This window comes from Nothobranchius furzeri, chromosome 5, assembly GCF_043380555.1.
Source record: "Nothobranchius furzeri strain GRZ-AD chromosome 5, NfurGRZ-RIMD1, whole genome shotgun sequence".
NCBI classification, from domain to species: domain Eukaryota; kingdom Metazoa; phylum Chordata; class Actinopteri; order Cyprinodontiformes; family Nothobranchiidae; genus Nothobranchius; species Nothobranchius furzeri.
The window spans coordinates 38,227,987-38,250,840 of record NC_091745.1 but is presented as its reverse complement, the minus strand read 5'-3'; the positions used below and the strand labels follow the sequence as shown (position 1 = coordinate 38,250,840).

General features: G+C 39.8%; 2 protein-coding genes across 2 annotated transcripts; both read left to right on the top strand.

Moving 5' to 3' along the window:
* The first annotated feature begins 389 nt into the window (after positions 1 to 389).
* Positions 390 to 17,244, top strand: smg9 (SMG9 nonsense mediated mRNA decay factor). The gene is made up of 13 exons (XM_015976544.3): positions 390 to 676; positions 831 to 905; positions 992 to 1,226; positions 1,415 to 1,512; positions 1,607 to 1,719; positions 6,258 to 6,369; positions 6,439 to 6,534; positions 6,665 to 6,750; positions 11,416 to 11,522; positions 11,594 to 11,701; positions 14,273 to 14,398; positions 14,475 to 14,619; positions 16,968 to 17,244. The coding sequence occupies exons 1-13, from the start codon at positions 530 to 532 to the stop codon at positions 17,044 to 17,046; spliced, it is 1,527 nt and encodes a 508-aa protein (XP_015832030.3). The 5' UTR covers positions 390 to 529; the 3' UTR covers positions 17,047 to 17,244.
* Positions 17,245 to 17,636: 392 nt separating this feature from the next.
* On the top strand, positions 17,637 to 19,820 carry LOC107396719 (urokinase plasminogen activator surface receptor). Its single transcript, XM_015976545.3, has 5 exons — positions 17,637 to 17,756; positions 18,159 to 18,278; positions 18,348 to 18,491; positions 18,588 to 18,695; positions 18,804 to 19,820. Exons 1-5 carry the CDS (start codon positions 17,711 to 17,713, stop codon positions 19,001 to 19,003), a joined length of 618 nt encoding a protein of 205 aa, XP_015832031.2. The 5' UTR covers positions 17,637 to 17,710; the 3' UTR covers positions 19,004 to 19,820.
* The last annotated feature ends 3,034 nt before the right edge of the window (positions 19,821 to 22,854 follow it).

The window sequence follows — 22,854 nt, the reverse complement described above, 5'->3', positions numbered from 1 at the left end:
TACACAGCTAAAAACAGCTATTACAAGCTAAGTATATAACTTGCACGCCTACATCTCCCAAAATACAGAAATACACATTAAGCAGAACATGACCTTTGTCTTCTGATTCTATCACTCGGTGGTCTCAAATGGTCTGTCTGTAGTCACATGGAGGTAAATAATTATTAACGCTCGAAATTGTTATAATAATTATTATTGTGTTGTTGGATGTTATATTATCACAGAATAGGAACTAATGATACTTGTATGAGTTTCCAAACGAGCTCTTTTACCAGACGGAATATGTTTGTTTCGTAGTAAAAGGTATTTCGGATGGGCGGTGACGTTTTGTCAATCGTGGTTTCCGTTGCAGTTGCTCCGTCTTGCTCAACGGTAAGCCCCGAGTTCAAAAGCAAGTACTCACGGACAAACGTTAGCCACAAGTGTTTACAAGTGATTGAGCTTAGCCTTTTCCGATATCTCTTTAGGTTTTCTGCTGCCAGCTTTAACACTGGTGCTGTCTTTAGATTTTATGTTCCAACTGTAAATCATGTCAGAGTCCGGTCACAGTCAGCCCGGTATGTACGGGCAGGGACGCAGAAGGAGGCGACGCCGGGGAGAAAGAGAAGCTGGACCTCCAGGACAAAATCTGTCTGGTCCCAGTCGAGATCGGGAATATCAACCGAGAGAACGAAGGGTAGCGTGAAGATGTTCCCAAAAGCATACATTTCTATTCTGATTGTTGGCTACCTTATCCGTGTGTTACATATTAAACATACATTTTTGTGAAGCGCCTCGTGATTTGAGAGGCGCTATAGAAATGATATTTTCTTCTTCTTCCCCCTGGTTAGGATGGGAGCGAGGATCCACCAGGCCCCCTCATCCAGAAGACCCCCATTATTTTGGCTAAACCCCCAAGTGAAAGGGTACGTAGTTTGTGCCGTAATGTAGAATTAAGTGATAGTTGCAGGTCAGTCAAACTTTCTATTGACCCGAGCTGATCTTTTCTAAGGCAAAGTCATCACAGAATGCACCAATCAGTGGAGCTCCTGTACTGGAGAAGCCCATTATGCTGATGAAGGCCAGAGATGATGCAGGGAAGCCAGGGACACCTCTTGAATCAACCGCCCAGTCTGCGGGTCCTGGACCCTCCAAGATGGAGAGGGAAGGGCAGCGACCCACTCAGCCCGTATACCAGATCCAAAATCGAGGGATGGGTGCTTCTGCTTCTGGCAGTGCTGTGGACCGTGAGTGGACCACGAGGAGCTCTACAAACGCATCATTTTAGCTCTACATCAAGCAATCAATCACTTGTCGTGATTTGGGGTTATATAAATAAGCTGGATTGAATTAAATAAAACCTTTGAAATTTAAAATTTCAGGCAGATTTTCGGGTCAAATAAAAGCAAATTAATTATTTCCCTCCATCTTCCAGCCATGGTGGGTCAGTCCAAACTCCTCCATCCAGAAAAGATGAAGCACAGCATCAAGCTGGTAGATGATCAGATGAATTGGTGTGACAGTGCCATGGAGGTGAGTTAATGTTCTTCGTGAGTTAAACGTAATGACATCAGTAATTTACAGTGTTCACTCCCCATATGACGTCTTTTTCTTTTATGTGCTGCAGTATTTGAGGGATCAGACAGATATGCTGGTGGTGGGAGCTCTTGGGCTGCAGGGAACTGGGAAATCTACCATTATGTCTCTGTTATCTGCTAACACACCTGAAGAAGACCAGAGGTGGGTTTGTTGTTGGCACCAAGAACACAAGCATTTCTGTTAACTGCTCTCTGTGTTTCAGTGTGGTTAGTAAATGAGATCCAGATGATGTGTAATAGTTTAGACAGGTGACAGTGATGATAATTATCTCAGGAGTGTAAATGTGTGTGTTGTGTGTATATAATAACAGACACAAACACATAAACACACTGTGGCTGGTGAGGCTTCCTTGGCCTTGGTTTACTCGTGCATGTTTAATGATGAGGAGACAAGCTTCCACAGTACTCTGATGAAAAGTTATCAACATATTTATTCCACAGCTTGTAATCTTACAGCAGTGTCCAAAATTAAGTTTTCCTCAGTTTAAATAAAACAATGATACGGTAAGAAACCATATTGCTCTACACCTCACCACGCGCAGCTGGATGTAATGGGTTTTACAGCCCCACCCCGTGTGGCTGCCCTTTTCTTAAAGGGACAGTAACCTATTTTCTACCCTACATGAATTGACCAAAACAAGACTTCTTTTAACAAATAACCATTTTGAAATACACAAATGAAATTGTTTTTAGCTTAACTTATTCACAGACTTAAACGTATTTGAACTCAAACTTGGCTTCCACACACACACATTGCAAATTGCACTTTATAGAAATAAAGCAAGATATAAACATTTACAGCTTGCATAATTTTCAGTTTATATAAAATTAGCTGATCTCAGAAGTGTAAATGTCAGCATGCATCAGTATTGGCAAATATCAATTATTGGTCTGTCAGGTTTAAGCACCTAAGACACCATATAACAACACAACACAAGGAAAGAGACACAAAAGTCAGAATTCTGTTTTAAGCTCGAGGAGAATGACAGAGACAACACAGTGTGATCTCCACCTCACTGTGTGAAATCCCTCGCCACTCTGCCATTGGAATCCGAGCACCTCTATTACAAGTTGGGAGCTTCCCTTAGTTTACATGCCTGAAGAGCTTATCTAAAGGGAGGGAGGAAAACACAGCTCTCCGTCTTTAATTGTTACAAGTTTCAAACAAAGAGCATTCATTATTACACAAAGAACTTTCAGTGTCTAATCACACGATGAGTAGCAAGCAGTTGCACAAGTCAGCAATTGACAGATCAGCAGATCTATTCGGGTCATCTTTGGATCACATTAGGTCAGATTTTAACACCCTTAAAGTCTCATGAGGGAACTTTACAATACAGCAACTGTTTAAGTATCAAATGGTAAAATCATTAAGCATAAAACATGATCAGTGAAAACAATCTTTAATTAAAATAAAAGCATAAAGCATGACAAATGAAAACATGAATAATTATTCTATCACGGTCATAACAGCAATATTAATATCAGTATCGGCCCAAAACTTCGTTTCGGTGCATCCCTAATGAAGATATTTTATCATTCAGTATTTTACAAAGAGCTGTTTAGGTGCTGATGGCTGTGGGCAGGAATGATCTCCTGTAGCGGTCTGAAGAAGAGGAAGGTCTGTTGTTCTCTGACGGTCTCATGAAGAGGATGGGCTTTGAAGAAAAGAAATACACATGCTGGCTGTAACAAAACTGTAATAGTAATAATTTCCCTCTGAAGGTGTGGGAGACTGAAAAACTGTTTTAATTGTTATTTCTGATTATAATAGGTGAGTTTTTCATGCAGGCTGAACAGAAAAATAGTCTCCTACACCATCTCCTGCAGTAGCTTCTAACAGAAAATACACGTGAAACTCTAGGATTTGAAAAGCCTGACAGGTCTACGTCACACTGTGAATTGAGCTTTCCCGTATTGACTCACGAAGGGGAAGGCTGTTGTTTAGCGTCCAAAATCAGCAGAGAATGCCCCTTTCAGCAAAAGCTAACATTAGCAACTCAAACACGACTCAAGCTCCTCCTCCTCATTTGCGCAACCATGTTCATTCACCTTTAATATATATATATATATATATATATATATATATATATATATATATATATATATATATATATATATATATAATAAAAACATTTGAAGGTTTACAAGTAAACACAAGTAAACACACCACTTATACAATTCAAAACTGGGTACAGGCAGAAGCATGAGCTTATAAGCCCAACCCCCCAAACCATTTGAAACTTAAACACAATTTTAGAATAGCATACCGATTCCATAATTTATGCACCATTATTGAAATGTATGAGAATATATTCTAATCCCCATTCTTGCTTTATAAACAGTAATAACCTTTAATTTTTATGCATTTTTTCATTGACTTGATTCATAATATTTAACCACATTTGATTTAAACAAACCCTTAAACTTTAACATTGCTGAACAATCTTTTTGCTCCTGGTCTAATTTATTCCACACATCAACCCCAACACAAGAAACACAAAGTTGTTTCATTTTAGTTCTTACTTTAGGCTTTCTAAACATGTTATACCCTCTGAGATCATAAACACTCTCTCTGATCTGGAACAGATCCTGAATTTGTTTTGGCATCAAATTATTCATCACTTTATACATAAATAGTGCATTTCTTAATGTAACTAATTCTCTTAACTTTAATGCTTTTAAACGAATAAAAAGTAAATGTGTATACTCTCTACAAGCTGCTTTATTTACAAGTCAGATTGCTCTCTTCTGAATTATAAACAAAGGCTTTAAGTGGGTTTCGTAGGTGTTTCCCCACACTTCAACACAATACATGAAATAAGGCAGAATTAAGGAACAATACAAAAGATATAAAGCTTTTTCATCTAAAAATTCTTTAACTTTATAGAGAACTGCTAATGATTTAGATAACTGCTTTAATTGAGTCAATATGCGGTTTCCAACTTAACTTTTTTCTATGGTTACGCCAAGAAATTTTATTTCACTCACTCTTTCAATTTCTGTGTTATTTATTTTCAGATGTGTATCCACTGTAATTGCTCTGTTAGTAAATATGATCAATTTAGTTATATTTAGATTTAAAGTTAATTTATTTAAATCAAACCAACACTTTAATGCATTTAATTCTTTCTCGTCCTTGTTCATTAATGTTATTAAATCTTTCCCAAAACTTAGAACATTCATATCATCTGCAAATAATGTGAAATGTGGTGTTTTAGAAACTAAACATATGTCATTAATATAAAGAGTACATAACAAAGGACCTAGCACTAACCCCTGTGGGATACCGGTGGTCACTGTCAGTAGCTGTGAATCAGTGTTGTTAATGTGGACGTTTGGAGTCTGTTCTCTAAATAACTCTTAATCCAGTCATAGGCCACACCCCTGATGCCATATCTACACATTTTTTTTATAAATAAGTCATGATTGACAGTATCAAAAGCTTTGGTCAGGTCTAAGAACACCCCTACAGCATACTGTTTGTTGTCAGTCGCATCAGATATTTTCTCCACTAGATCAGCAATTGCCAGAGAAGTTGTCCGATCACGTCTAAAACCATATTGCTGTTCACATAGAATACCATGATGCACGATAAAGTCATACAATCTTTTATGAAAAATTGTTTCTAGTATTTTGGAGAATTGAGATCAAATAGAAATCGGTCTGTAATCAGAAAAGTCACGTTTGTCTCCAGCCTTATAGACAGGAATGACCTTTGCAACGTTCATCCTTTCAGGAAATCTTCCTGATTGGAGAGATTGATTACAAATATGTGTAAGTGGTTTGGCTAAAGTCTCAGTGATTTCTTTTACAACGGACATATGAAATCCATGCAAATCTGCTGACTTTTTACTTTTAAATTTTCTAACAAGTGTTATAACTTCATTTTCATTTGTGCCTTGAACAAATATGGTTTTATCTAAATTTGTTATTCTACTCACAGCATCAGCATCTACATTAGTATTTGCTATATCCTTTGCCAAATTTGGCCCAATTTCAGTAAAATACTTATTGAATTCATTTGCTATTTCTTTAGACTGATAAATTTTTTGATTGTCTTTTGTTAGAAAAATATTTGGAAAACTATTAGTGCCACTACCCTTTTTTATAATATCATTTAATATACGCCACATGTTTTTAATATTAGATTTATTTCCTTCCAATATATTTGTGCAGATGAAACATCCATGTCCCCGAGCAAACAGAGTCAGTGGTAGAGTGGCGTTGCTTTTATCCAATCTGGGGCAAGATGTCTAAATATCAGGAAATAAGTCTAAATCCTTCCGTTTGAAGTACAGCTGTGACTCGTGGGCCAGGGGGTTGTGGGCTTTTTTGTGCCCAGAGTTCTGCCTGCAAGGCTTTCATTCCTGCTAGAGATTAGTGCAAATGTATTGATTTAACCACCTTTAAGACTTTGTAAATGGAAGGTGTTCTACTTTTCCTGAACACTGAGGGGTGACATAACTCTTGTGTAGAGTCAAATGTTTCAGCTTAGAAATAAACTAGTTTTCAGACACCAGAAATATTTGTGGACAAAATCTCAGCTTAGTCAACACATTTGATTCCCTCTCAGTATCATTTGACTGCATCACTGGATTTATTTAGATTCAAGCTTTCTCTGTTCGGCAGCGTTTGTTGTGGTTTAATAGGAGGTAAACCCAATGTGTTTTTGCACAGGAGTTACGTGTTCAGAGCTCAGACTCAAGAGATCAAAGAGAGAGGAGGGAATCAGAGCTCAGGGATAGATTTCTTCATCACACAAGAGAGAATCATCTTCTTGGACACACAGGTGAGGAGATTTAAAGCAACACTGTCAGACGTTAGAGTGAGAATGTTTGAAACACCTTTTTTTTTATAGCCCATGCTCAGCCCGTCACTTCTCGACCACGTAATCAACAACGATCGAAAGTTGCCTCCAGAGTACAACCTTCCTCACACATATGTGGAAATGCAGGTTTGTATCTGGCCTGCTGGGGGCAGGACCCAGTAAAAATGATGCAAAATAGTTCAGTTTTTACTTGTTTTTAAATGTTTTTAATTGTTGTTTATTTATTTTTGACATTTTTTATGTAATCCTCCAACAGTCCCTTCAGATCGCAGCCTTCCTGTTTACGGTGTGCCATGTGGTGATAGTGGTGCAGGACTGGTTCACTGACGTAAACTTTTACAGGTGAGCTTCATTTGTATCAGATGCGAGTCGTCCTCGCCGCTCACAGATTAGGTAAAGGTTTGTCTCAGGAAGAGTCTGAGCTCAGCTAGAAAATACCTTCTCCTAAAGGAATGTGAAGTATTTCATTTTATATATTTAGAGGATATTTGTCTTCACTTTCTCATAAGCTCAACAATGCTCTTCTTTCAGTTGGTCTCATAAACAAAACATATGAGTGAACCCAGACCAGCATGAAATTACCAGCTGTCTAATGTGTGCAGAGTAGACGTGTACTTATCTGATCCAGAGTCACCAACAAGTCAGCAATCTGCTAATCAGCACTCTGAATTACAATAAGAGCTCTTGAATCTTCTTTTCTGGGGCGAAATTAACTTTATAGCACTGATGAGTTTAAAAACCATCATAAATGTTAAACCAAATTAACTCTCGTGTTCTGTAATGCCCTCCAACATTTTCACTTCCTTATCTGATTTTAGAATAGAATAGAACAGACTGTATTGATCCCACAGTGGGGAAATTCACTTGTTACAGCAGCACCAACACTTTAGAGAATAATTTGAAGAAAAATAAAATCAAAGGTACATGTATTTATACACATAGGCAGTAGTGTAGAATTGTAACCTTCGACCACTGTAACCACAAATAAAAAAGGAAAAGACTTGGGTTTCAACACTGCAGCATACACAGACATACTATGTAAATCCAGTATTGAACACATAATGAATACTGCATTGGTGTTATTGTGTACCAGGATAATGCCAGTACCAGTTAAACTGAGGAGTTACACACTCTTACTGCAGAGGGGATGAATGACCTACGGCAGCATTCTGTTTTACATCTGGGATGTCTCTTACGACTGAGTCACTGAATGGGGAATACCGAGGTCATATTTAAGCTTCCCTCAGCTTTTCGGATGATTTTAAACATTTTTTAATGCATCTACTTTGAAATAGGTTTAAAAAGCAGTTTCCTCAACCCAACCATGGAGTTTGTCCTGTTAAAGATGGCTGCAGCAGCTAGTCAGCATTAGCAAACACAAAAATGGCCGTTACTAAGTCAGTTAAAACTTGGTGTGGTCTCAGAGAGTCATCCACAACACAGACTCGTTTTTAGAAGAATATTTATTTTATTGAGAAATTGTTTTTGAGGGAGATTTAAAATACCATAATAAACATATTTAAGTCATTCTGCTGTTTAATCAAGAACAGTCATGTTATTATTATTATTGTAATTCTGTTGGTGTTTGGTGTAAAGCTTTAAAAATGACAAGTTTGACCATAAACTGACTCATGTTTGCTCAGAAATCTATGATTGTAAACTTTATCCTTTTAGATCAGGTTAGAAGAAGGAACTCTAACACATAAAGTGAAATGTTTATTTCATTTCGTCATGTGGAAACAAGTGAATTCACACACCAACACATTTAACGACGACTGAAAGGAGCGATTTAAATTCTCCACATGCAACAAATTAAATTCAATTTTATTTCTATAGCGCCAAATCACGACGAGAGTCGTCTCAAGACACTTCACATAATAAACATTCCAATTCAGGTCAGTTCATTAAGCCAATCAGAAAAAAGTTTCCTATATAAGGAACCCAGCAGGTTGCATCGAGTCACTGACTAGTGTCAGTGACTATACAGCAATCCTCATACTAAGCAAGCATGCAGCGACAGTGGAGAGGAAAACTCCCTTTTAACAGGAAGAAACCTCCAGAGGATCCTGGCTCAGTATAAGCAGCCATCCTCCACGACTCACTGGGGATGGAGAAGACAGCACACACACACACACACACACACACACACACGCACGCACGCACGCACGCACGCACACACACACACACACACACACACACACACACACACACACACACACACACACACACAACATTGTGATTTCTTAGTAAATATTCTATTTGGTGAGAGATAAACTTTGTTGTATTTATCCTAGTGAATCTATAATTAAACGGGTAAACTAGTAGTAGCACATCCAACGTCAAGGAAAGTAAAAAGTTATTATCAGGAGAGGGAGAATGTTTAAGTGGTTAGCAGCAGTGTGTTAGTCGATGGCCCCCTCCATGAGGCCACCACAGCTCAGCAGAACATCGTTGTAGTTTCTTCTGGGGAGAAAAACACTTAGAGAAACAATAAAGTTAACAGCTGTCAGCAAACACACCAGGAGTGTGTCTTACGTGGTATGAGAGCAGCATCTGGAAGCTTGTTTATTTCTGTCTTTTAAACGCCACGGGTGTCTTCATGTCAGAGCAGGCGTGCTTTTCTTTCCTTCTCCAGCCTTTCAGACGGTGAACGGGGGTTTCTAAGCAGTTGAGCTGAGCTCCAGCTCTTCATCATTCTAACAAAGTCATTTATTTCATTTCAAGAATTTCTGCTAATTTCATCCCAGTAAATAAAATAAAAGAAGCTTCACCTTTATGTCTAGTTGTGTTCTCCGGTTCTGCAGCGGCTCATAAAAACGCCTTCGTTTGAGGATCCAGGACATTCCTGAAACACGGTGTGTTATTACATTCACTTGTCTTAACTAGACTTAAAAAAATCCCAAACATTCCGGCTGTGTTTTCCTGTGGGGATGGTGCAGGATGTCTGAGGAAGGCGAACACGTAAGCTCATGTTGGCAGGCATGTGTTTCCCACCAGACACTCTCAGTGCATTTGAGGACACCTTCAGCCTATTTCCTAATTTGGAGTGTTGGTTTGGTTAGAGATGGAGGCTGATGCTTCTGCATTCACTTCATCTACCGTTCACATGCAGGAACACGCTCAGGAACGCCGGCTCTTAGTGGATAAACACACCTCATCTGATCATGTGTTCAGTTCGCCAGGACTTCAGACTTTTTCTATGATTGTTGCATCTTACAAACGTCTGATTTTGTTCCAGCATTATTGCCTTGAAGCTTTCTACAGCACAACAAGAACAACTGTTCTTCTTAAACCAAATAAAGTCCTTGGATAGCGCCTCCATTCACTAGATTTTGACTGAAACTTCTTATTGTAAGAAGGTCGTGGTTATTTAGGGGATTGAGGACTGTGTTGCCCTTGGAAACCCTTTCATCACCAAAAATAAATGACTTTAATGATAATGGGTTAACAAAGGATGTGTTTATATAGTTCTAATAAAAATGGTGAATTTATTCATAATACTGTTGCTGTGGCACCAAATAAAATCAGTCATGAGCTCGTTAATCTGTTCTATAACAGCATTTTAGACACACTCTGAAGGAATAATGAGAAATGTTGAGATGGAAGTTTAAGTGTCAAGAAGACTTTGAAATCTGAAGAAAATCTTGTTACTGATTTCAAAATGGGATATAAAAAAAGCAGCACTGGAGCAAAGACGTAGGTTTTCAGTGTGTTTTATGCAAACGAGCACATACACCAACTTGCATCTGGCTCTGAACACAACCTATAAATGTGAGATGTCCTGCTGGTTTAGGCTCCATAACGTTAGGGGACCGAAGAGGGACTGGTTAGGCTGAGTAGTGATCGACTCGTGCTCTACAACCTGGAATTGTAGCTGAATATCTGTGAATACGACTTCTCCATCTTTGTGTTTGCTAATGTTGATTAGCTATGGTGGCCATCTTGAATGGGGCTCAAAAGTTAATCAGTTTTTCCTCCAATGAGTTTTCAGAAGGTTTGTCAGGAAGGATGTTCAGCCTGTGGCTCTGGAGCCAGAAGTAATCTGTTGGCCCTTCTACTATGAGTCTTAATAACTTTGGCAAAATTAATGAAAAACAAACTTTTAAAAATACAAATACAATAAAAATGCAGGTTTAAGCAGCGTTTTTGATTTTTTCAGGGAGTAATTGGATTGTGTTTCCACAACATAATATTTTTTAGATCTGTTTGATTAGTGATTTGTGAATTTAAAGTCAGAATTCTCTGGTTCTAATCCTCTTGTGTAGATGAACAAGATGCAAACTGTCTTTTTTTTCCAAAGCTTCTGTAGCCCTAAACAAGTTTTATTTTTGTGGACTGAGTGTTTAAGTTGAAAGATTCCTGCTTTAGAAAATAAGCTTTAAGATAAAACACGAATCAAACTGTTCCCTAAAAACAGGGTATCCGCGGGTCCTTAAAAAGTCTTAAAAAGTCTTAAATTGGCTTTTCCAAATTTAAGGCCTTAAAAATCCTTAAAAATGACAAACAATCCTTAAATCCAGTTTCCAAAGGTCTTAAATTACCAAAGACCCAATAAACAAGATTATTTTATTTCGATAAAATTTTCGTGAATTGCTAGTTAGTCTTAAGCACTTTTTGTGTACGATGTTGCCGTAAGCGGAACCGTACACATTCAGTTGGTTGTGAAAGGGGGCTATTTTTAGATGAGCACATTAGCTGGTTAAGCTAGTGGGAGCTTGTGCCATGGGGAAGTGCAAGTTTAATGGTAACTGGATGGCTAATCCCAAGTTCGCGACGTGGTTAGCACCGGTTCCAGGCAATAGCTGGAAATTATAGCTTAGATTTAATTTTAAAAATTGCTTAAATTTGGTCAAAGTGGCCTTAAAAAGGGTCTTAAAAAGTCTTAAATTTGGCTCCCTTAAACCTGCAGATACCCTGTAAAAAGTCTCTTTTCCTATTTCTGCCTGCTGCTGCTGCTCTGACTCGACTCTTGTTGCTGTGAACACAGAAGATGTTGTGTTTTGACAGGTTTCTTCAGACTGCTGAGATGTTGAAACCTTCTACTCCGTCTGCGAGCCACGACAGCACCAGCTCCTCAGGCGGTGATGACGGAGCAGAGTACTATCCTCACATAGGTACCTGACACGACGACACAGAAAAACTCAGGTCCTGATGTCCTCTCTTTTGATTCATCTTTCCTGTCCAGTTTTCCTGCAGAATAAAGCCGGACGGGAGGATTTCTGTCCAAGAAATTTGAAGAACATGCACATGGTGGTGGACAAACTGATGGCTCATTCTCACCTCAGATACAAAGGTGCAAAATATCAAAAGAGCAGCATAGATATACTGTATTAGTGATTTATGATATCAGTACACATATGTTAGTATAGATATATCAGATCATCGACATAAAAAAGGGATGGCCATACACCACCCATTGCTCTGTGGGGGGCAGGTTTGAAGCCAAATGGAAGGTACCCACCACCGCCATTTTGGCCGTGTCACAGGACTCGTCACTCCCAGACAATCCAAAAATGGGAAAAGAGGTGGAGCTGAGGGTGGGGCTGTTACGGTTGGAAAAGGGTTGGAACCAAATGAACCAATGCAGCCACTAGCTAACGTAGCTAACCCAAGAAGCTAAGAATGAGCTCTGGGGTGGCCCACCTGCGCTGCCACCTGGTTTCCATGCGAGGCTGTCATGTGGAGCTCTAATATGGACTGTTAAAGTACAAGCAGAGCCTCAGACCGCTGCGATCATAGCCAGGCGCCCTGGCCGCATATGTGAGGTCATGCTCCGCCTTGGGTCGGAGATCAGTGGGAGATTAGCTACATGCTAACTCAGGCTAACAGAGGTTTCTTAGTGAGAGAAATGTGGTAAAGCCACTCCAAAATCAACTCAAAAAGCAGCAGTGTTCCTGTAAACTCCCTCAGATATATGTATGTATGTGTGTGTGTGTATATATATATATATATATATATATGTGTGTGTGTGTGTGTGTTATTCAACAAATTATTCAAATGAGATTTAGTGTGATTGTTAGGAAAACTAAGCAGAAGTGATAAATTATAATTTTGATTATAAACTCATGTTGATTATGACAGATTAGATCAGGGATTCCCAGGGGTGCGCGAGCTGCCGCTAGGGGGTGCGCGAGCTGCCGCCAGGGGGTGCGCGAGCTGCCGCCAGGGGGTGCACGAGCTGCCGCCAGGGGGTGCGCGAGGTGGAAAGTGTAATGGCTGCGGAGCTCAGAGAAGTCTGTCAAAAGTCACCATTAGCGTAGCCAGAAACTCATTTGTGGGTGGGCCTAAGAAAATGTAAGTGGGCCCAATAAACGTAATTGAAAACAAGTATATTTTGCTTGTGTGTGTGTGTGTGTGTGTGTGTGTGTGTGTGTGTGTGTGTGTGTGTGTGTGTGTGTGTGTGTGTGTGTGTGTGTGTGTGTGTGTGTCCTCCCCACATGCCCTAGCTCAGGGGTCAGCAATCCGCGGCTCTGGAGCTGCATGCGGCTCATCCATCCATCTGATGCGGCTCTGTGTTTGTAAAATAATGAATGGATATTTAAATAAAATGCTTTATATTTTACTGCATTAATTTTACATCTGTAAGCCAATTCTAAATGTAAAGATTGTCTGCGTAAACCTGAACAGGTCCAACCCGGTCTACTGTGAGACCGGTTAGACGTGTCACGCTTGTGCGTAATCATCGGCGCTTTATGAGCTGAAGACGATGTGAGATTCTGGGACTCTCCTCAGACGCCACATTGGAGACAGGAACAAGCACAATTCAGCCAAAGTTTCATCATCAGGGAACATTTTCTAAGTGACTAGTCTCTCTGAGAGACCGGGTTTGGAAAACTCGCTTCAGTGGAAGGAATCTTTCCGCATGCACTCTGTTTCTGCTACGCGCTCCAAGCCCCTCTCCACATCTTCAGCTCGCTGTGCACCTTATGTATGCGCTGACAGTGAGCTGTGCTGAGCGGTGTCCAGCTCAGGTGTTCAGAAGGAAATCTTTTCTTGAGTGATTTAGCTACATCTGTGATTTGCGAAACAAATAAAGTGTCAGTTCGTCTGCTTGCGTCAGGGTAATTCTTTCTATTCTTTTTCGTCAAAATAAACGGTCAAATACGGGAACTGTCCGGTCAACACAAGCCCTGCTTTTAACTGTTCTGTTTTCTTGTGAAAATTGTTACAAATTAAACTTGATTAACACCAGAGCCAGGCGCACTGCACTGTTATCTCCGTCACTGTAAATGAGGGAAAAACAAATTGATCGGACCCTTTTCTGACCTTCCCCACCTACAAAGTTTAACTACAACAATCAAACGTGACAGAGCCTGGATTTGTATTCTGAACAGTCTAAACATGTTTTAAAAAGAAACGTATGACAAAAGTGGCACCTGCTCAGTAAAAACACCAACAGGGTGAAAAATATCAAAATATTGTAGCAGAGACGGGCTACAACTTCTGGATCCACTTTATATAAATCGTTTTATTGATTATCGTCTTATGAAAGATAACTTTGACGTACACGAGCGACCGGTACCGGCTGCTGTCACCTGTTGTGAGCAGCGCTCTGCTGTCTGAGGGTAGGCCCCGCCCACAACGCCGCGGCTGCTGTGGCTCCCAGTGTTTTCTTTACTGTGGGAAACGGGTAATAATGGCTCTTTGATGGGAACAGGTTGCCGACCCCTGGTTTAGCGTGACGTCTTATGTATATATATAGCCATGCCCTGATGTGGGGCTGGGGGGTGCGTCAACATGGTCGGGACATAGAAGGGGGTGCGCGGCTAAATAAGTTTGGGATTAGATCAAATGAACTCAGGAGCTTTTATCTATAAGCCAACAGTCTCTTTCTAAACCTACATAATTTGGTTTTATGCCACAGGAACTTTGTCCATGTTGGAATGCAACATCTTCCCAGGCCTGGAGCAGGAATACTTGGATACAGAAGTCAACATGTTTTTTCTTCCTGTGCAGGAGAATGATGGAGATGATAATCTGAACAAAGCAGGTAATTGAAGCTTTTATTTCCACAAACCAGAACATCTTGTGTGTAAAATACTCATCTTTATTTTTGGCTGATTTAGGCTCAGGAACCTACCCACTGTTCTCTCTGCTTCCCGGCTACAGAGGACACCCCACCTTCTCCACCATGATCTCAAAACTCCGCAGCCAGATGCTCGCCATGCCTCGCTGTCAGCTCTCACACACCATCCTTACGGAGAAAAACTGGTAAATATCTTACAAAGTATGTTTTTTTATTTAAGAGCGGCACATAAACCCATCCATCCATCCTTCCGTTATCTTCCGCTTATCCGGGATCTGGTCGCGGGTGCAGTAGCCTAAGCAGAGAGGCCCAGACTTCCCTCTCGGGCCAGCTCATCCAGGGGAATCCTGAGGCGTTCCCTTGCCAGCCGTGAGACATAGTCTCTCCAGCGTGTCCTGGGTCTTCCTTTAGGTCACTGGTCCTCAATAAGCAGCCAGCAGGCCATGTGCGGCCCACGGGCCCCCTCTTTGTGGCCCCTAAACCCCAGCTTAGATCTGATCCAGCCTAGATCTGGTCCAGCTTAGATCTAGTAGAAAATTTAGTTGGAATTAACCTTTCCAAATTAGAAACGAGAAAGGGAACTAATTCAGCTTTGTACAAAATAAACAACAATAAATAAATAAAAGAAACAGAAGAAAGAATAAATAAAAAATGTAGCCAAATTATTGAGAAAAAAACTAACCTAACTAAAAAATTGTGGGCACAATTGCGACCCTTTAAACCACTTCACCATGCATTTAGCTTCATCTGTGATTATGATGTGACCATAAGCCACCAGGGAGCTGCAGGTATAAATTAGCCTCGGTGGTGTGTGCACATGTGCTTTAAGCCAATTTAATATAACGTTCTTCAAAACAGAGCCACCTGTTGCAATATACAAAAGAAATACATATTTAAATATATTTTTTATTAATTTTGATTAATTAGGTATTGAAATAATTCAATGCAAGTAACAATCAGCTTGCATAAGCACTCATGATAAGTAAGGAAGGCAAGTGCAACTTTAGAGTTTTACTGTTTAATATTAAAATACATGATTTTTGGACTATAAGGAGATGCTTCTAGCCAGTGAATGGGGAAATTACAACATGCAAAACAACAGTGTTGCAAAAGTCTGCAACAAAACGTAGCGCATGTGGTACTCAAAACATTTTGACAAGGTTGGCAGGTCTGCACTTGGGGCAGGACCTCATCCTTGACCGGGAGAAGGCATTCTACCCTTTTCCGACTCAAGACCATAGTCCCGGATTTAGAGGAGCTGATTTTCATCCCAGCTGTTTCACACTCGGCTGTGAACCGCTCCAGTGAGAGCCAGAGATCACGTTCTGATGAAGCCAACAGGACCACATCATCTGCATAAAGCAGAGACCTGATCCTCAGGCCACCAAAACTGACCCCCTCACCACCTTGGCTGCACCTAGAAATCCTGTTCATTCAATTCAATTCAATTCAAGTTTATTTATAAAACGCCAAATCACGACAAGAGTCGTCTCAAGGCACTTCACATAATAAACATTCCAATGCACAGTTCATTAAGCCAATCAGAAATAATGTTTCCTATATAAGGAACCCAACAAATTGCATCAAGTCACTGACTAGTGTCAGTGACTATACAGCAATCCTCATACTAAGCAAGCATGCAGCGACAGTGGAGAGGAAAACTCCCTTTTAACAGGATGAAACCTCCAGAGAATCCTGGCTCAGTATAAGCAGCCATCCTCCACGACTCACTGGGGATGGAGAAGACAGAGCAGACACACACACACACACACACACACACACACACACACACACACACACACACACACACAATAATGTGTCTACAGTTCTATTGTAATGTCTTAGTAAATATTCTATTTGGTGAGATAAACTTTATTGTATTTATCCTAGTGGATCTCTAATTAAATGGGTAAACTAGCAGTAACACGTCCAATGTCAAGGAAAGCAAAAGTTATGATCGGAATCGGTGATAAAGAGCAGCCTTGGCAGAGTCCAACTCTCACCAGGAACGAGCTCGACTTCCCGCCAGCAGATAAACCACTTTCCATAAATGTGACATTTCATAAAGACCAAAGCACTTTCTTTAAAATGAAACCTTATTGTTTTCTTTTCCAGTTGTGAGATGTTTTATACAAAGTCCTGCAGATTTTTGCAGGAAAAGTGAAACTGTTACTAATTAAGTAAATTCACATATTTTTTTCCACGACTCCCTTATGAATACATTTTGTTTTATCAGTTCAGCCTACTGAGGATATCTTATAACTGTTCCCTAAATAAAATACGTTTTCCTTTAATTTTAGAGAATTGGTGCCTTCATGGAACTTCTTATTACACGACTTTTAACAAAAGGTGGAAAGTTGATCGTTCTTGTTAAGTCTCTAAATGTAATTTTAAATATTGGTTCTTTAAAAAAATAACAGAAAATTTATAAGTAAGTAGTTTAATAATATTTTGCTAGACTTACTTTCTTGAAATAACTCATAATTCTAGTTGCTGCTGAGCTTCTCGCCTCCTTCTTAACCTACATTTTCAGGTTTCACTATGCTGCACGGATCTGGGACGGGGTGAAAAAGTCTTCAGCACTCTCTGAATACAGCCGCCTGCTCTCCTAGCCTAGAGGCCGAGGCTCTGATGCTCAGCAGCCTTTCACGTGAGGTCGGAGTTCAAATAAAAAACGTTTTGTACTTCTGTAAAGTTGTGGAATGCACAGTCTAAGATGAAATGTTTACTTGTGTAAACTATTATTATTTTGTAAATGTCATTAAAATACTTTTGCTTTTCTTAATAAAAGAAACGAAAATTAGGAAAAAGCATCTTTTGTGTGTGTTTTTTTATTTACTAGGATAGATCAAAGGTACATTTAAACAAACTCCTAAATGATCAGTTTTACATCCTTATTCAGCTTTGTTCATGCTTATTAGTTGGGGCTAAAATAGTACTGTTGGATCGCTTCAAGAGTGTTGCAGATTCAAAACCCACTTTTATGTGGAATCTGCATGTTCTCATGCATGTGTAGGTTTTCTCCAGGTGCTCTAGGTTCCTCCAACAGGCCAAGAGCACGATACCCATAGCTGTAAGTGCTTTTGGATAAAGGTATCGGCTAAATAAAGGTAAACATCCCTCCTTCACCACTCAGGTCTCTCATTAGTCAGTACAACACCAGTTTTTGTGGTTCTGATGGAGGAGTGGTCTGATCTGATGCTGGGGCCCAGCTCCTCCTCACAACTGCTTATATAACCTGAACACAGCAGAATAAAACTCAGAGCCTCAAACAAAATGCTCATCATCACACTGGCTCTTGGAGTTTGGCTTCTCCCAAAAGGTAAGTGATTCAGTTTTTTTATTTTCCAATTTTCCCATTTATAAGAACTTTTTGATTTTCCTTGGTTTTGAAGCAAACATTTCTTTGTTTTTCATCTGCATCTTTCCTCTACAGAGCCCTAACCTTTTGTGGTTTCTATAGTTACACAGTTCTCAGATTGTTGTGTGCATGCACGGACTCCTCAGTGGGTCCAGATGAATACTTAGTATTAAAAATGTCTGCGTTAATCTAAAGACAAAATGAATCCCATCTGGTTTGTGGAGGGTTCATATTCTTCTGCTTATATCGACATTAAGAAGATGTTGTGGTATTTTGCTATAATTCTGAACAGCTCTGATTGTTTTTATTTTGATGTGCTGTGGAGGTCATGCTTTGATGATAATAGAGGCTTGTTTCTGTCAGCCCACAGCCTGAAATGTTATGAGTGCACATCCGGCAGCAATGGAACTTGTCCTGCTGCACCCAAAGACTGTCCCTCTCAGGTTCAGCAGTGTGGTATAACAACAATCACTACATTCACAGGTATTCTAGTTTCTAGATGCCTCCTGTTTGGTTCTGGCTCACTTCACAGCAGCTGCTCTTTGGTTGCAGGTGGTTCAAAGGATCAAGTTATTACAGCTAAGAAGTGCTCTGCAGCTACGGAGTGCGTTGGAGGCTCCGTCAACTTTGGATCAGCAAAAACTGTGATACTAAGCCAGTGCTGCACTTTAGACCTCTGCAACACCAAAGTCTCTGGTAATTAATTTCCTGCCAACTTGAGGTTTCTGCAGCTTCTCTTAAACAGTGCAAGTGGTTAGCTAGGCTCAACAACAAGCTGCTGTTGTGTTTCAGAGCCCAAATTAATTCCAAATGGCAACAAGTGCTACAGCTGCGAAGGACAAGAGTGCACCCGGACTCTAAACTGTGAAGGAGAAGAGGACCACTGCATCAAAGCAAGGGGTAAAAATCAGGTTTTCTTCTCTGTGCTCCACAATCTCCCTCTCAGACACATCGCAGAGTTCAAAATCAAACATGAGCTCACATATAAATATGTTTTCATTCCTGCAGTGACCGTTGACGGGCAAAGCAAGATCATGAAGGGCTGCGCCTCCAAGACAATGTGCTTGCAGAGCTCTGCACAGTTTAAACAATATGTTGGCCCTGAAAGCACCTGCTGCCAGGGGGACTACTGCAACAGCGCCAGCCGCTCAACTGCTGGCCTGCTGCTGTGGTTGGTGTCACTGATGTCTGCAAGCTTCTTTTATTAGATGAGAGCAGCAGTATCACTATTCATAATGTCCTAAACTAAATCTCCTATGTGTTTTTCTCCGTTGAAAGAATTGTAGTTTGTAATTAAGAAATGTGTTTCTTTTCCCACCCAGATTGCTTCCTGAATGGCCTCTGTTTGGAGAAATTGAGTTCATGTCCTACACGATTGATAGGTTAACGGCTAGGCTGAGAGCAGCCAAGATCAAACTAGATTACAGCTAGGAGGAGCAGCATTTATAGCAGTTAATCAAGATTATTTTATAAATCGATTCAGTATTTTGTGGTAACTTTAGAAGAGATATTATGAAACGTCTTAATTGCAGACTTGACTGCCGGATAAATCAGTGCTCCTTTTTTGTTGGTAATTTTCATGCTTGTAAACAGAATTCCTCTTAAGAAAACTGCAAAACTGATGTTTGACTAAAAATATCTAAAAATAATAATAAAACATTTCCAGTCAGTTGGAGCTGTTTAATAACAAAATTGTTATGCTTTTGTTGCTCTCGCACTAGCTGTTAGCTCATCAATCCTCGAAGACAAATACACACTCTAATTAGAGGCCACTTAGGAAGCTTTCGGTGTACAAAAGTGTTTCTTTGTGTCATTTACAGAAATACTTTGCAAGATGGCAGAAAATCTATTTTATAGACATTAAAAAAGTTTTAAGTTATTTTTTTATCAACATCACAAACAAAACACAAATGTCCTTTATATTCTAACATTCTGCATTTAGCATGCTGACTCACATATTTTGATACTTATTTATATAAATGTTGAAGATGATTAAAAAGAATAAACTGGCCCATGCCACTCGCTCATACGGCTTATCAATGGGGTCACAGGGAGTTGCTCCCTGTTTCCAGCAGTCATTAGGCAAGTGGTGGAGACGACACCTTGGACACTGGGACAACCAGTCCCACGCTCACTCACACCTGTGTAGAATCGCCAATTAAGTGGAGAGAGAGCAGAAAATCTGGAGAAAACCCATGCACGCCTGGGGAGAATGTGCACACAGAAAGGCTGCAGCTTTGAGTGGAACTTGCAGCCTTCATGCTACAAGGCAACAGTCCTACCAACTGTGCCAGCTTGCAGCTCGTGGCACTTAACAGACATACAGTATGTCACAAAAGGGAGTACACTCTTTGCATTTTTGTAAATATTTTACTAAATGTCTTAATGGGACAAGACTGAAGATATGCCACTTTAATACAAAGTAAAGCAGTCAGCTGATATAACAGTGTAGATCTTCTCAATTCACTCAAAACAGGCTTTCCAGGAGATGGCAGTGTAGTTCAGCATTCTGACACAGGTGCGTGAAGCACTGGTCTCCTGAAGGGTTTTTACCATGTTTATTAGAAAAAGTTGCTGAAAACACAGGATGCGATTTGGGCAGACACTTTCAGTTTAACCAGGCTCCATGTCAGCAGAAACCGTTATATTCTTTAGTTTATCTGCAAAGCTGAACTGAAAATCACAACATTTGATTTCATTAAACTACATGATGGATTTTAGAAATGTATTCTGGACCCCAAATAAATATGAACAGCTGTTGTTATTTTCCCCTGCTTGGTATCATAAATCTATACGGTCACAAGACCACCAATAAGCAAACATCCTTCACTCTCATGTCCTTGCATTCTTGTTTTATCTTTACATGGACAATTTTAGGCTTCATTATGAAACCTTATGATGTGGCCACATCAAGTTTGATCATTCTCCTTCAGATCATCCATTTCTCTGAGTTTGTTTAGAAAACTGAAAGTTTCCGGTTAGCTGCAGGTTAACCTATCTGTGTTTTTGCTGCCTTGCTTCACCCAGGATGACTCATGAAGAGTTTGTCGGTTTATATTTCAAGTCAAGTTTATTTATAAAGCACTTATAAATCAGCATCACTAAGGTTGAACAAAGTAATCAACACACATAAAGGATGAATCCATAAAATTCAAAACAGGTAACAAACTACAAATGTAAGAAAAAAAGCAACAGGTACATGTAAAAGATAACATTTTAAAATACAAAAAACAGGTATAAAAAAGCTCAAGTATTAGAAATAAACTCAAACCCAGAAAGTCATCCGAGACATCAATAAAAGCAGGAACTAAGATACTAATGTTAGACTATCCTCCAAAAGCTAGCTAGATCAATAAGTGTTTCTTCAGAAATTACTTGAAAATTGAAAGTGACTGTCTTCATTCATCAGAGTGGCGCTTCTCTATTAGCCGCAGCGTGTGACATTCCTCAGTACTTTTTGCTCACTAATGTTGCTCAGTTAGTTTTTCTAGTTTAGATTATTTCTCTTTTATCTCTTGTCTTAGTGCTTTTACTTGTTTTTTGGTTAGTTAACTTTTAATGTAATTTTATGCCTTGCATTTATGTGTGTTACATGCTTTTAGCTTTACATTTTACTCCTATGCTGTCTTTGTTGTTGTGTGTGAGTCTTTCGCTCTCCTGTACAGCACTTTGGTTAGCTGCCATGCTACTTTTAAATGTGCACTATGAATAAACTGGTATGGCATGGTAAGTGTCTTCTAGTCTTGTCACTATAGAGGAAGTTCATTCCATACCTTTGGTCCCACATGACCAGAAGCTCAGCCACCAGGCGCTTTTGGGATACTGGTGGTCCGCAGAGCTGAGTGCACAAGATGCTTTGTAGGGGCTGATAAGTTCTGTCATGTCTGAGGGTGCCAGGTTATGGGTGGATTTAACAACAAAATAACACAGGACATTGTGCTAGCTACCACAAGGAAGACAATAGCATCCACTGTGTTTAAAACTGATCAGCAGACTGATGAAGCAGCAGAAGCTAAACTAATTAGCACTCACTTTAACATGCAGCATGTTTTGTGTGTTCTTATGGAGTTAAAGTTCTAGAGCCTACTATACCCACCTCAGATCATTTTGCATTTAACAAAACCAAATGTGTTTCCACCAAGTCTCCTAAATGTGATTTGATGTTTAGGCAAAATACTAATTTTTTAGTTTAATTGTTGACAGGCTGCACAGACAACTGATAACCAGGATTTAAACGCTGAAAGCGACTTCCCAGTGGGGCCAGTTAGATTTGGTGTGCCACAGGAATAGGCACCAGGGTCCAAAGTAATTCCCACCAGGGACCTTTAGGCAAGGCAAAGCATTTTTATTTATGTAGCATTTCATACACAGAGGCTATTCAATGTGCTTTCCATTAGCATGAACATTAAAATCAACATGACAGAAAATACAATTTAAAAATTTTAAAGAAACAAAGTTAAAGGGTGAGCAGTTACAGTGAAGAAGTTGCAGCATAAAAATATTTATTCAAAGGCAGATGAAAACATGAAGGTTTTCAATTTTGATTTAAACGCTTCTAGAGTTGGGGCACGTTTGAGGTCATGAGGAAACTGCTTCCATCTGTGTGTAGCATAGTAGCTAAAAGCAGCTTCACCCTGTTTGGTTCTGACCCGGTTCTACAAGCTGACTGTTTCCTAAGGATCTCAGAGCTCATCTGGGCGTCTATAAAGGAAGGAGATCTGACATGTAATCTGGCCCCATGCCATGTAGTGATTTATAAACTAGTAGAAGTGCTTTGAAATTGATTCTGTAGTTTATCGGTGACCTGTGTATAGATTTAAGAACAGGAGTGATGTGTTTAGCGCTCTTGGTTCCTGTTAAGACTCTAGCAGCAGCATTCTGAATAAGCTGGAGTTGCTTCACAGCTTTTTGGGAAGACCAGTCAGAAGACCATTGCAATAGTCCAGCCTGCTGTAGATGAATGCATGAATGAGTTTCTCTAGTTGTTGTCTGGACATGAGACCTCTGAGTCTTGCTTTTGAAGAAGATGATAAAATGCTGGTCTAGTTATAGCCTTAAT